The sequence below is a fragment of the Ranitomeya variabilis genome, chromosome 2 (genome assembly GCF_051348905.1).
Source record: "Ranitomeya variabilis isolate aRanVar5 chromosome 2, aRanVar5.hap1, whole genome shotgun sequence".
In the NCBI taxonomy this organism is placed as follows: Eukaryota; Metazoa; Chordata; class Amphibia; order Anura; family Dendrobatidae; genus Ranitomeya; species Ranitomeya variabilis.
Genome location: NC_135233.1, coordinates 1,048,067,096 through 1,048,082,160, shown reverse-complemented (window position 1 = coordinate 1,048,082,160; position 15,065 = coordinate 1,048,067,096). Strand labels below are relative to the sequence as shown.

Below are 15,065 nucleotides of genomic sequence, written 5' to 3'. Positions count from 1 at the left end.
AATTTAAAGGGTTTAATGGTGGAAAAAATTGGCGTGGGCTCCCGCGCAATTTTCTCCGCCAGAGTGGTAAAGCCAGTGACTGGGGGCAGATATTAATAGCCAGGAGAGGGACCATGGTTATTGGCCCCCCTGGCTACAAACATCTGCCCCCAGCCACCCCAGAAAAGGCACATCTGGAAGATGCACCTATTCTGGCACTTGGCCACTCTCTTCCCACTCCCGTGTAGCGGTGGGATATGGGGTAATGAAGGGTTAATGTCAGCTTGCTATTGTAAGGTGACATTAAGCCAGATTAATAATGGAGAGGCGTCAATTGACACCTATCCATTATTAATCCAATAGTACAAAATGGTTAAGAAAACACACACACATTATTACAAAGTCCTTTAATGAAATAAAGACACAGGTTGTTGTAATATTTTATTATACTGGTAATCCACCTGAAGACCCTCGTTCTGTAACAAAGGAAAAATAAAAAAACAACAATATCTCATACCTTCCCTCGCTCAGGTCAAGTCCCACGAAGTAAATCCATCTGAAGGGGTTAAATCATTTTACAGCCAGGAGCTGTGCTAATGCACTCGCTCCTGCCTGTAAAACCCCGAGTACTGAATGGAAAGCAGGGTGACCTGTAGTTACCTTGAGTCGCGGTGAGGCGCCCTCTGCTGATGTCCTCATATGAACTCGAGCCTGGTAAAAGTTCCCAGGCTCGAGTTCATATGAGGACATCCAGCAGAGGGCGCATCACCGCAACTCAAGGTAACTACAGGTCATTCCCCTCCAATCCATTCATTCCCTGGGTTTTTACAGGCAGGGGCGGCTGCATTGACAGGCTTCTGCTTGTAAAACTAGTTAACCCTTTCAGATGGGTTTACAACGTGGGACAGAACAACGGAAGGTATGGAATATTGTTGTTTGTTTTTTTAAACTTTGTTTCAGGTGACAAAGGGTCTTCAGGTGGAGAGTCTAATAAAATATTACCACAACATGTGTCTTTATTTCATTAAAATACTTTGAAATAATGTGTGTGTGTTTTATTAACCATTTCGTACGATTGGATTAATAATGGATAGGTGTCATAATTGACGCCTCTCCATTATTAATCTGGCTTAATGTCACCTTACAATAGCAAGGTGACATTAACCCTTCATTACCCCATATCCCACCGCTACACGGGAATGGGAAGAGAGAGGCCAAGTGCCAGAATAGGCGCATCTTCCAGATGTGCCTCTTCTGGGGTGGCTGGGGGCAGATGTTTGTAGCCAGGGGGGGCCAATAACTATGGACCCTCTCTAGGCTATTAATATCTGCCCTCAGTCACTGGCTGTACCACTCTGGCGGAGAAAATTGTGCGGGAGCCCACCCCAATTTTTTCCGCCATTTAACCCTTTAATTTAATAGCTAGAGCCCCCAAATTTGACACACAGACACTTGTTACATTACTGAAGAGGAATATGTAATAACAGAAGGGATATGAGATGGTTTACTGTATGTAAACCATGTCTCATATCCTGTCGGGTTTGTGAAGGAGAGAGCATAAAAGCCGCTAATTCAATTACCGGCTTCTGCTATCTAGCGCTGCATTAAATATAAATATACATATATAGGTGTCTCACTGACATATATATATATGTATATATACCTATTCTATGTGTATATATCTATTCTATTGTAACCTGTCAGTGTGATTTTACTGTACATCGCATGTGTTGAAAAAAGCAACAAAACGCATGTGCTTAAAAACGCATGCGTTTACATTGACAGCAATGCGTTTTTTTGTCGCAATCCTTGCGCGATCGAACGCATGCGTTTCCTGGCGGCAAATAGACGCCTCTAGAAATTACTACATGTTGCATTTCCGCGCCAAGCCGCAAACGACGAGACGACGCATGCGTCGGCAAACGCGGCAAAACGCGAACAAAAAAAAAATGCATGCGTTTTCAATGTTAAATATAGGAAAACACGACACATGCATTTATATGCGGTACAAACGCTGCCGCCACAAGCGCCAATGTGAAACCAGCCTAAATGCAATCTGTGCTTAGGATCAGCCCTCCTAAGCCTATATGCGCCGTCTATATGCTGGCTGTAGAAGGGGTTATCTGAGAATATATCAGTGAGCCCATTCTGACAATGAGTTGGTAACTCTTATATCTCTCTCCGAGCTGCGCTCTGCTGATTTATGGTCCATTAAAGTTCATCTGAACTTTGTGGTCGTAAGTTAGGTGATAGCAGCTCACAAAAACACAGACAAGCGTTACTGACTCTCCTGTTAAAATGTGCTCACTGATGGATTCTTACACAACTCATTCTGCAGGCATACTGTGCAAAAAAAATGTGGAAACATCAATTGAAAAATTGTAATTATGTCCTCAATACGGCTATATTTTCTCTCATCTAAGACAACCAGGTAAACTCAGTGTGGGGTTGGAAAATAAATGTCTCCATCTTTTCTATTCTATGAGACTGAAAATCGGACTGCACTCAGATGTCATCCGAGTGCAGTCCAGTGGTTTCCATGGACTCATTGACTTGCATGGCCAAGTGCGATTTGAAAGTCTGATGTAAATGAAACATGCTGCAATTATTATTTTTCCCCGGACAGACTCTGCCAGAGGAAAAAATCTGGCATGTGCACGGCCCCATAGAATTACATTAACCCCGGAGTGATCTGATGATTTGCTGGATCTCCCTAGTAGCAAAAATACAGTTGTCTGCCATAATGTTGTATTTCTTTAAGGCCACGTTCACACGTTCAGTATTTTATATCCGTATTTGTAAGCCAAAGCCCGGTGAGGAGCAATCCGAGGCCTCACAGTCCTCATACGATGGAGCTCATCTGTGCGTGAGAGGCCCAGATGAGGAGTAACGGGGTTTATCAGGTTTCAGCACGGTGTCCATCTTTGTAAGGAGTTTTTAGAGCAGTCACTGTGCGGATAGTATTCTCAAAATCTTCTGGTTCTGCTGCAAAAGCACTGTAAACAGACTCCGCGTCCGTATACCCCAATGGCCGATGAGGAGGTCGTGGAGCAGAGATGCTCAAAAAAGCTCTGCAAAAAGGCTCTGACTGCACATAGCCAATGAGGAAGAAAGGCACTTTATTGTTTCTCATCGAAAATAATCTAACCTGCAATGGAGACTCTAAAGAAAGCCATCGCCTCAGGTGTCAAAAAGTGTAATATTGCCCTGGTGAATGGCGCCACCCTTCTGGCCGTACGTCTTCTCCCCTGCAGGCTGCGGCTCCTCTCTCTTTCCTCCATTTCTGATGTTCCCCTTTCCACTTGTTTTCTCTCTGTCCTCGCCTCCTCCCCCGCTCTGTGAATGTGCCGGTCTCCCTGATATACAGCCTTCCATCTCCGCTCTACTTTATACCCCGCTAAGTGCACCTTCCAGATGGAGCTTTTTACGCATTAAGGAGGCACATCTCCTTACAGCAGACGCAGAGGTAAAACGTTTCCCAGAACATGTCGTGGATATAAAGACGTCACTTTCTCGTCTGCTGTATTCATTGCAGTCTAAATCTTTTTTTATATCGTTTTATATAAGGAAACCCAAACTTTGGAGAAGACCCTCAGTATTATGTAGCGGGTCCATTATTCCAGCGCTTCCTCCTGTGGTTTTGTGGGGTCGTTTGCCTCCCCATTAGAGGTTGGGCATTGAGACATGAAGCTCTCTGTGAGATAAAGCGGTGGCATTGCCACTGGGTAGCTGTGCACGTGGCACTAATGGCCTCCTCGCAGGGTAAGGTCGTCAGTCCCGTGGAGAGCGCTCGCTAGCGGAGCCACACTGCAGCAGTTACAGGCTGATCGCTGTGTGGCTTCTTCTGGAAATTGCTGGGTCTTTTGTAGAACGCGGCTCACATTGCAAGGAACGGCAAAGTCCAAACAGAGAGCAGAGATTGTGCTGGGGAAAGGCTGCTGGGAGCTGTACTCCTGCCTGCGATGAGTGCGTTAGTACCATGTCTTCATTTCTCTATAGATTCCTGGACTCTGGGTTGGATGCATTGTCTAATAGGGTCCTATGGTTGTCTAAAACTGTGCTCCTGCCTTGTTCTTTTACCATGATTTACACTGCAGCTTTGCAAAAACTCGTTACAGAAAAGGTTAAAATGAAGACGAGCCATTAATCTGGGAATGTGTTCATTCCCCACAGTCAGGAGTCACCCAGTGAATGAGCAGAACGCCCTACGTTGGGTGCTATGGTTTCCATGGCCATTTTTAGGTGATCCTGTCGAGGTTGTTATTGGACCACCAGTAGGGTTTACTGGCCCGTTAGAGAGTCTGCTGATCAGCAATTGTTAATACCATGATTATGTGCTGTAGAGCATCATGTTATTGGCAACATATAGGTTTACACAGAGGGATGTGCTGATAACTGTGCTCTCTGCAGTAGCCAAAGACATCGTCCAATAACTGTATCAGAAAAATGTGCCGAAATAGAGCCTATAACATCAGATATGCCAAAGAAATAGAAGGTATATGTATATATTATAATATCGGCGACTAGAGCATTCAGTAGCTGGAATGGTGGTCACAGCTTGCCCCTCTTGTAGCACCAATGATTGTGCTTGCCTCAGTGTAATGTCTGCATTTTTCTGTGACCACTTAAAGGGAATCTGTCAGCATTTTTTCTATGTAATCTGAGAGCAGCATGATGTAGGGGCAGTGAGCCTGATTCCAGCAATGTGTGACTTACTGGGCTGCTTGGTGCAGTTCTGATAGATTCCCTGTTTTCTCTCCTGTAAATGTGGCAGTGCTCGGAATGTTGAGCTGTGTATGACCCCGCCCACACTCCTGATTGGCTGCTTCCTGTGTACACTGTCAGCAAACTGCCAATCAGTGGTTGGGGGGTAGAGTTATGCAGATTAGCTGGACTGCCTTGCACGTGAGACCTAGTCCTCCAGTGATAATCTCTTGCTAATATAACACTGATTGTATTAAAGCAGCAGCACACAGCCTAATAAGTGACACATCCCTGGAATCTCGTGCTCTACATTATGATGTTCTCGAATTACATGGCAAAAAGCAGCTGACAGATTCCTTTTAAGGCTACGTTCACACGATCCTTTTTTTCATCCTTTTTTTTTCAGGTCCTGTTTTGAAAAACCGCAGCTAAATTCAGCGCTGATTTTAGCTGCGGTTTTTGATCCTTTTTCTTCTGCGGATTCCACTGCGGGTTTCCAAATGCAGTTTCCTATTGGTGCTGCTGGAAACCCGCAGCGGAATCTGCAGAAAGAAGTGACATGCTACTTCTTTTTTCTGCAGGCAAAACCGCTGCGGATTTGCCTGTGGAAAAAAGGATCGTCGGCACAGCGGGTCCTTTTTTCCATTGGGTTACATTGTACTGTAACCTACATGGAAAACTGCTGCGGATCCGCAGTGCAATTCCGCTGCGGATCCGCAGCAAAAACCGCACCGTGTGAACATAGCCTTAGGCCTCTTTCACACTTCCGTCTTTTGTCTCACGTCACGTGAAAATCTGTAGATTTTTGAAAACGTTCTCTCTCTCCTCTGGACGCATTAGGACGGGACACTGCCGATGGAAGTGTAAAAGAAGCCTTAGAATAAGTTCATGTTCTCCCTGTGTTCTACAAAGAGCACTGCATCGGGGATCCATAGGGGTTTTAATCTAAATCCTATTTTTGGGAAATTTATATGTAATCTCTTAGAGCCCCAGTGGAGCCATTTATTATACTGAAGCACTTCGTGGTCACGTCTGGCCTCTGTTCTCGTGGTGTCAGTCCTCCTTTAGCATTGTTATGGGGGCAGGAGAGGATGGGGGGTGACATCACTTTGGCTCATACGGACGTTACTGAATTGGAGACCTCACCTCTAGGACAGCCATATAACCTAACCGTACTTGTGAAAAGTGTCTGTCTTCATCCATTCCCTCTACATCTACAGACCTTGTGTGAATGTGTCACCACCAGTCCATCCACTTCTATGGCAACACGATAGATGTCCTTCCATCTTCTGCCGTCCCGTACACTGTGGTTGGAGCAGGTCTTGGTCACATATTGGTCAAACATCCGTAGACTACAGCTGCCTTTCACACACAACTCGGGAACCCCAGTTCTCATGATCAGTGGTTGATGGAGCCCCAGAAATCAGACACTACAGACCTAACCCTACAGACAGGTGATACGTCTGGAATATGGAGAGTCCCTCAATGTACGGCTGATTGGCGAGTTCTTGTCGGTGGCCTTGAAGACCTCTCGTCAGTTTCCATTGTATACATCTCGGGTGGTTTCCGGCCCTGGTACACACAATTATTTGATGGTTTCTCTAGTGCGCGCTAATAAACTGAGAGCCGTCCGTTCTCCTAGCGCGCAGGATCCTACTCATTTTTCTAAAATATTTCCCCCCATTCGAAATGACCACTAAACATATGCAGACATTTATATTCCTCCATCCAGCAGCCCAAGCAAAGCTTTATGGGCAGCAATGCGCCACCTTATAACAAACACTATAAATGTGTGGTGGGAAATAGGCAAATAAATATACTTTATTTCCAGAACCGCACGCTTAATCTGCATGCAAGAAAAATGAGCCTTTCTGGAGAGGGGCAGACCCCGGAGTATATGGAGAGAAGTGGCTGCACGTTGTTTCATGGTGAACTTGGTTACCTCGGGTAACTTCCCCGCCTGCCTTTTGTTCTTCGCCGCCGTTTTGCATACTGATGACTTATTAGAGGCGCGCACACTCCAGCGCTTAATGCAGCTTTCATTATCTCCTTCTCCGAGTGCACCGCTCCGTGTTAAGCATCTGTATCCCCCCCCCCCCCCGCTCTCCATTATTGTCTGTCTGGAACATCTGCTCCTGCGCTCTACGTTTTTCCAATTGTGATAAATGTCTACACTTCTACTTTGTGAATCCTGATTGTCTGGAAGCCTGACAAGCGATTGCCCGGCAGCGTTAACATGTGCCGGAATCACTGGCAGCCAAGCCGGCTCTCCGGGCATCTCTCGAAAAAAAAGCGAAGCCGCAGTCAGGTGTTTGTGTGATCCTGTCCGGGGCGCTGATATCTCACACAGTTGGCAGCTCTTCTCGCTTCAACGTATTGATTGAAATGTTTACTCATCACCTCTGCGGCAGGCAACGCTCGAAGCCAGGAGAAAGCCAACACCCGCCATGGCGAGATGAATACTGAGCTGGCCCTATAATGGTTGACTACTTTCTGCATAAACATGGATGCACGAGTGTTCTTCTTTCTTTTCTTCCTCTAAGATGCAAAGTGTTTTTTTTTTAAGCTGCGTAGAAATCATCGAGAAAGACTGAGTTTTCTTTGGAGGCCATGAGTATGACTACCAATGATATGATATACACTACTCACAAAAAGTTAGGGATATTTGGCTCTTGGGCGAAATTTATGTTTAGTCTCCAACATCGTTGGTGGTCATCATTTCTGCTCAGCGTGAATCAGCTTTCATCAGTGAAGAGCACTGAGGCCCCCTGGTCCCTCATACAACGGAGATGCTCCCTGGACTATACTAGATGGTGACGCCTGAGCCTGGTGGTGTGGTCAGGTACCTTGCAGGTCGTCTAGCATGTTGACCACACTGATGTAAACGGTTTTGAATGGTCTGACGTGACTCTTGGGTGCCCCTCACCTCCCTTACATGTGTCTGGAGTTGTGTGACATTCATCATCTAGTTCCGAAGGGCATTGTTCACAGTGAAGCGGTCATCAGTGTATGGGATGTGGCCAAAAGATGTCCACATCTGTCTTTCTGTGACTCTTCCAGTCTCTCTGTATCTCCGTTACAATATGCTGATGACTCTGTGACGCTCTAAGCTCAGCATCCACTTACGTCTGAGAACATCCTGCTTGAAGCCTCACAATGCCATGGTCCTGGGGATCAATTGTTAGGTGTCGTCTTGGTCTTACAATGTCAAAATGTGAAGAGCATGATGAGGAGGACCGTTTATTACCAATTCTAATTGAACCCATGAGTTCATTGGATGATTCATGGATCAATCACCCGTTGTGAATTTTGCCATTAGGCTCCCTGTTAGATAACAGCAAGTGGTGCCAAAAGTACTGAAACATTGAAAAGGTGGCCAAGTGCTTCCAAAAGTTTAGAGACTGTCATGTTAAGTTATCCTGAAAAGGTTAGAGGGCATTTTAGGTTCATCCTGAAATTTCACTCAAAAGCCAAATATCCGTAACTTTTTGTGAGTAGTGTATACTCCATGTTTGAGGAACGTGTGATGTCCGGGCTGAAGGAGACCATCAAAGACCCAATAGGGAAATAAACTAAAGCAGAAAGTTTGAGTAGGAAATCATGGAGATTGCCCTAAAAAAAAAAAAAAAAAAAAAAAAGAGAAGCCTCGTAACGAGGAAACGTTGCCAGAAGAGGACTGAGTTTAAGAAGAAAGGAGTAAGCAGCCAGCAGATGAGGCTCCATCTGGACACCCACATTAGTGACTTGATGGTTGTAAACGAGATGCCACATTCATCCGCCTCCTTAATATGAACAATGGAGGTTGGCTTTTTTTTTTGTGCCGCTTGGGTTCTGCATTGGCAAGTGATGCTAGACTTGCCAATTCATGTACATACTTAAATTGTTTCGTTCATGTCCTTATTTTCACTCCTAGCCAGGACCGAGAGAAAGGGGGAACATTAACCACGCAACCTGTGTATGCCTCCTAATATCAGACATTGTGAGGTAACACGGCCCACCTGAGGGCTGGTGAAACTAAAAATGATCGTTATCGTTATATTATCATTATTATTTAATGACAAGAATACCTTCCCTGCTGGTTTGCACGCCTCCTGCCACAGGGAGTGTGGTGTTCATCGGAGAGGCATGTGGGAGCCGAAAGAGCCGACTCAGTATGAAGACCATTCCCATCACTAACCTAAATGCAGTAGATGGAAAGAGGTGGTATATACAGTAATATGAGGTGGTATATACAGTAATATATAGGAGGTGTATATACAGTAATATATAGGAGGTGGTATAAACAGTAATATATAGGTGTATATACAGTAATATATAGGAGGTGGTATATACAGTAATATATAGGAGGTGTATATACAGTAATATATAGGAGGTGGTATATACAGTAATATATAGGAGGTGTATATACAGTAATATATAGGAGGTGGTATAAACAGTAATATATAGGAGGTGGTATATACAGTAATATATAGGTGTATATACAGTAATATATAGGAGGTGGTATATACAGTAATATGAGGTGGTATATACAGTAATATATAGGAGGTGTATATACAGTAATATATAGGAGGTGGTATAAACAGTAATATATAGGTGTATATACAGTAATATATAGGAGGTGGTATATACAGTAATATATAGGAGGTGTATATACAGTAATATATAGGAGGTGGTATATACAGTAATATATAGGAGGTGTATATACAGTAATATATAGGAGGTGGTATAAACAGTAATATATAGGAGGTGGTATATACAGTAATATATAGGTGTATATACAGTAATATATAGGAGGTGGTATATACAGTAATATATAGGAGGTGGTATAAACAGTAATATATAGGTGTATATACAGTAATATATAGGAGGTGGTATAAACAGTAATATATAGGAGGTGGTATATACAGTAATATATAGGAGGTGGTATATACAGTAATATATAGGAGGTGGTATATACAGTAATATATAGGAGGTGGTATAAACAGTAATATATAGGAGGTGGTATATACAGTAATATATAGGAGGTGGTATATACAGTAATATATAGGAGGTGGTATATACAGTAATATATAGGAGGTGGTATATACAGTAATATATAGGAGGTGGTATATACAGTAATATATAGGAGGTGGTATATACAGTAATATATGAGGCGGTATATGCAGTAATATGAGGCAGTATATGCAGTAATATATGAGGCGGTATATGCAGAAATATATGAGGCGGTATATACAATAATATATAGGAGGTATATACAGTAATATGAGGTGATATATACAGTAATATGTAAGAGGCCGTATATGCAGTAACATGTAAGAGGCGGTATATGCAGTAATATATGAGGCGGTATATGCAGTAATATATGAAGTGATATATGCAGTAATATATGAGGCAGTATATGCAGTAATATGTGAGGCGGTATATGCAGTAATATATGAGGCGGTATATGCAGAAATATATGAGGCGGTATATGCAGTAATATATGAAGTGATATATGCAGTAATATATGAGGCGGTATATGCAGTAATATATGAGGCGGTATATGCAGTAATAGATGAGGCAGTATATGTAGTGATATATGAGGCGGTATATTCAGTAATAGATGAGGCGGTATATGCAGTAATAGATGAGGCGGTATATGCACTAATAGATGAGGCGGTATATGCAGTAATAGATGAGGCGGTATATGCAGTAATAGATGAGGCGGTATATGTAGTAATATATGAGGTGGTATTTGCAGTAATAGATGAGGCGGTATATGCAGTAATAGATGAGGCGGTATATGCAGTAATAGATGAGGCGGTATATGCAGTGATAGATGAGGCGGTATATGCAGTGATAGATGAGGCGGTATATGCAGTGATAGATGAGGCGGTATATGCAGTAATAGATGAGGCGGTATATGCAGTGATAGATGAGGCGGTATATGCAGTGATAGATGAGGCGGTATATGCAGTGATAGATGAGGCGGTATATGCAGTGATAGATGAGGCGGTATATGCAGTGATAGATGAGGCGGTATATGCAGTGATAGATGAGGCGGTATATGCAGTGATAGATGAGGCGGTATATGCAGTAATAGATGAGGCGGTATATGCAGTAATAGTGAGGAAACGTGTTCCATTGTGACCACAAATTGTTCATTTTTGTCCTTCCTTCTGATTGATGACGTGATAGCTCACTCATCTCCCCCTCCTCCACACACAGGATTGCCTGATTTTTGTTATAATTGTTTTGCAAGAATTGTATCTGATTTTTGCCAGATGTGGAGAAATGTCTATGGCCGTGTCACAATCTGGCCCAAGTGATCAGTCCGGGGACTGTGCCCAATGCCAGGGGCCGCTATGTGACACAGGTTCTCTATTTGATGTTATGTAATGGAAACCCTAATTACAGAAAGCGAATAAACAATAAAGCCGTTCTTCCCTTAATCTCCTTTTCTTTCATCCCATTTGGTTTCATATTACAAATTAAAAAGTGAAAAATATTTTAAGAAATCTTGGCATGTCTCAGTAGATCAGCCATGTCTCCCTGTTTTGTCACTGACCTGTGCCTGAAAGACCTCAGTCTGCAGCAGGAGCCTCCCCCCTCTCCTGCTCTTTTTTTTGCAGTAAATCAATACATAGTTTGTCCCTTTGGAGAGGAATAGAACTCTAGTGCCACCTAGTGGATGCAGCAATACAAAAAGTCAATATTAACCCTTCAGCTAGCCTGGCCACATGACTTGGATAACAGCAATACTAGATCTTCTATGTGCAGGCACGTGTTTCGGGGTGTTGCTCCTCCTCAGTGCAGAGCTGGTTTGATTATATAAGAGGCCTCTGACTGAGGTCTAAGGGGTAACGTCTCTCCATGTGGAAAGTGACATGCCAGTGTTTGGAGAATTATAGGCCTTGCATCGCTCCTCTGGGAAATTAACTCTGCAAATTACCTCTTCAGGTAGGAAGCAGACTAGAAGTCTAGTGCCACCTACTGGACTAGAAAAAATGGATCGGCTGTCGAAATGGGGCTTCAGCTTTTTATCTCTCCTGACATTATTTGCTGGGGGCCCAATACACAAAAGGCTAAGCAGCCGATATCCACTGGCTCCTCTTATGTTACTTTGTCCATGTGATAACTGTTGTCCGTGCTCTCACTTGTCAGACGGCTATCCACCTGGGTACTTTTCTGAGCCGAACTTTCCTGTGTTTTCAACCATGAGAGGAGAGATGGCCACCGCCAAACACTTCTGACATCGGCTTATCCCACACAAAGACATAACTATCGGCTAGTGAAGTTCTAGCAGCACAGTCCCCTACAGATGGTATCGGAGAACAGACTGGAGAGCGCCCCATACTTATCATATGGCTCGCTCAGGCTGGTTTCACACTTGCGTTTTGATCTGCAGCTTTTTAGCGCTAAAAAACGCAACTCCTATACTTAACATTAAAAAACGCATGCATTTTTTAGCGTGCGTTTTGATGTGTTTTCGGCAACGCATGCGTTTTTTGACGCGTGCGTTCATTTGCAGAAATGCAACATAGTAATTTCTAGTGGCGTTTTTTTGCCGCAAAAAACCGCATGCGTTTATTCGCGGCAAAAAAATGCATTGCTATCTATGTAAACGCATGCGTTTTTACCGAAAAACACAAGAAAACACAAGAAAAAACAAGAAAACCCTAACCCTAAACACAAGAAAAAAACAAGAAAACCCTAACCCTAGGGTTACTAGGGACCCTAACCCTAACCCTAGGTATCCTAACCCTAACCCTTAGGGTTAGGGTTTAGGATCCTAACCGTTAGGGTTAGGGTTAGGATCCCTAGGGTTTGCATGCATTTACATGCGTTTTTTCACCACATGCGTTTTTTTAAAAAGCGCTGCAGATCAAAACGCAAGTGTGAAACCAGCCTCAGCCAGCTTTCCTGTATTGTGTATGATTTTTTTTTTTTTTTTTTTTTTTTTAGAAAAATGATGAGGGCAACGGGATTTCTTGTTAATTTTATTCTATCATTTCATTTCATTGTTTTGTGTTCTTTAAAGCGAACCTGGGATCTGATATGACCTGTCACTCCAGGGCAGCATGTATCCGACAGTAGCGGGTGGAAGGAGCTCAACTTGTCTCCAGTGTAGCTTGTCCCCTCCTGTTGCCCTGAAGTGACAGTTCCCTCTCTGCGTGCATGTATAGGGAGAGATCTGTCACTCAAGGACAACTGGCAGGGAGAAGCCGCAGGGTACCCGCTTGTCCGACTAGTCACCAGTGGGGCTTCTTCCTGCATGCTGCCCCAGAGTGACAGTTCCCTCTCTGCGAGCATGTATAGGGAGAAATCTATCACTCAAGGGCAACTGGCAGGGAGTAGCTGCCAGGTACCCGCTTGTCCGACTAGTCACCAGTGGGGGTTCTCCCTGCCCGCTACACCAAAGTGACAGTTCGCTCTCTGCATGCATTTATAGGGAGAGATCTATCACTCAAGGGCTGCGGTAAGGCCAGGATCCACTTGTCCGACTAGTCACCAGTGCGGGCCCGCTTCCCCGGAGTAACAGTTCTCTCTCTTTGCATGCATACATATTGAGAGATCTATCACTCAAGGGCAGCGGGTAGGCCTGGACCCACTTGTCTGACTAGTGACCATTGCAGATTCTCCCTGCCTGCTGCCCTGGAGTGACAGTTCTCTCTTCAGGCCATGCAACTGTCATTACTCCGTATATGAGTTTTGTCTGGAGTGCTCCTTTAATATTTGTAAGTGCCTTTTAAGCTTCCCTCTGCCGTTTGTCTTGATCTGTTTTACAGCTCTATTGTCCTGCTCCTTATGATAGTCAGACATTAGTAATTAGTCCCTGTAGGGACTGTGCCTAACTTGTCTTCTGTTTTCTGTCCCCGCAGTGCGTCTGTGCTCCAGCCGCCTCAGCCTCATCAAGAAGTGTATTTCTCAGTCCCCGACCAGCTACAAGCAGTCAGCGAAACTGCTGGCACTGGCTCACCTGCTGAGAGTTGCAGGTAAATCCTTCTAATCCTTCACCTGCGATATCTTACTGGATGTGTAACACTCGGGAGCTGGCGGGATAATTATGGCATGTGTGGTGTCCCAGCAGCGTGACGTTTCGGAGGATCGATAGTAAAGAGCTGCTGAAATAAGTGAAACTGTCCATACAGTGACTGTAGCAGCCATCGTAAAGTATCCAATGTTCTGTGGTGCCGGATTCCCCCTGGTGCTGCTTGCCCCATCCCTCCCTTCCTATAGGGCCAGTGCTTGCAATGATGTTAGTCAGTATCTGACACATTGATGCATATGAGTGCATGCATTTTAGAGCTAAAAAATCATTTTTGCATTTGGTTTTCATTCAAAATTTTGCACTGTTTGGGTTTTACATGTTATTTTTTGGCACATTCAACTTTCATACCGTCTGTGATCATAAATTATCAGCAAAAGACAGATAAAAAAAATTATAAGTTACCCGTCAAACAGTCATAGCGTACTGACTGATTCTCAGTTAACTCATTCTGCAGCCAGTACAACACGGAAGCTGCAGAATGCACACTGTGCATGTTTTTTAACGAAATTCAATTATAATTATTATTATTAGCCCCAGTAACATGCTAATAAGTAAAAATAAGATATCCACAATGGTGGGGACCAACCCCTTTAAAATACCGTAATAATTTTCTAAAGCAGCCACTAAAGGGAGCTGATGAGCCGACTGCATACGGTTTGTGCATTGATCTCAATGATGAAACAGTTTGCTGTAAGCTCCTGAGCGCCCTCTAATGGTGACCGGCTAGAATTTTGTCTTTTAAAATATGTACCCGTGTATAAGCCGAGTTTTTCAGCACATTTTTTTGTGCTGAAAATGCCTCCCTCGGCTTATTCATGAGTCACGGTACAAAAAAAAATCGGAAGGGGAGGAGGGGTGGCAGAGCAGCGGGTGCCAGGAGCCGGTGCACACATCATACCTACCTGTGCGCCCTCTGTGCTGCTGGCACTGCATCTCGTTCCAGCGCCTGCCTGCAGCTCTTCCTGTGCTTAGCGGTCATGTGGTACCGCTCATTAAGGTGATGAATATGGACACATCTCCACTCCCATGGGCGTGGAGTGCATATTCATGACCTTAATGAGCGGTACCACGTGACCACTGAGAACAGGGAGAGCTGCAGGCAGGCGCCAGCGGCCGGAACGAGATGCAGAAACAACACCCAGGGCGCACAGGTAGGTGAGTATGATGTGTTTTTTTTTTTAAATAGGAAACATGCACACAGGGATAGGAGATTTGGAGGCATGCATCCAGGGATGGGACAGGTGAGGCATTCATACCAGGACAGGATTGGGGAGGCCTGCATACAGGGACTGAACGGGGGGAGGCCTGCATACAGGGACTGAACGGGGGGAGGCCTGCATACAGGGACTGA

The 15,065-nt window shown here is 44.2% G+C and overlaps 1 protein-coding gene across 2 annotated transcripts in view; it reads left to right on the top strand.

The window, feature by feature from the left end:
• Positions 1-15,065, top strand: part of NBAS (NBAS subunit of NRZ tethering complex) — a 670,356-nt gene that overhangs the window by 319,571 nt on the left and 335,720 nt on the right. For both annotated transcript variants that reach the window (XM_077291450.1, XM_077291451.1), the window contains exon 32: positions 13,545-13,658. In XM_077291450.1, the coding sequence (XP_077147565.1) occupies positions 13,545-13,658 (114 nt within the window). The remainder of the gene's footprint in view (positions 1-13,544; positions 13,659-15,065) is intronic.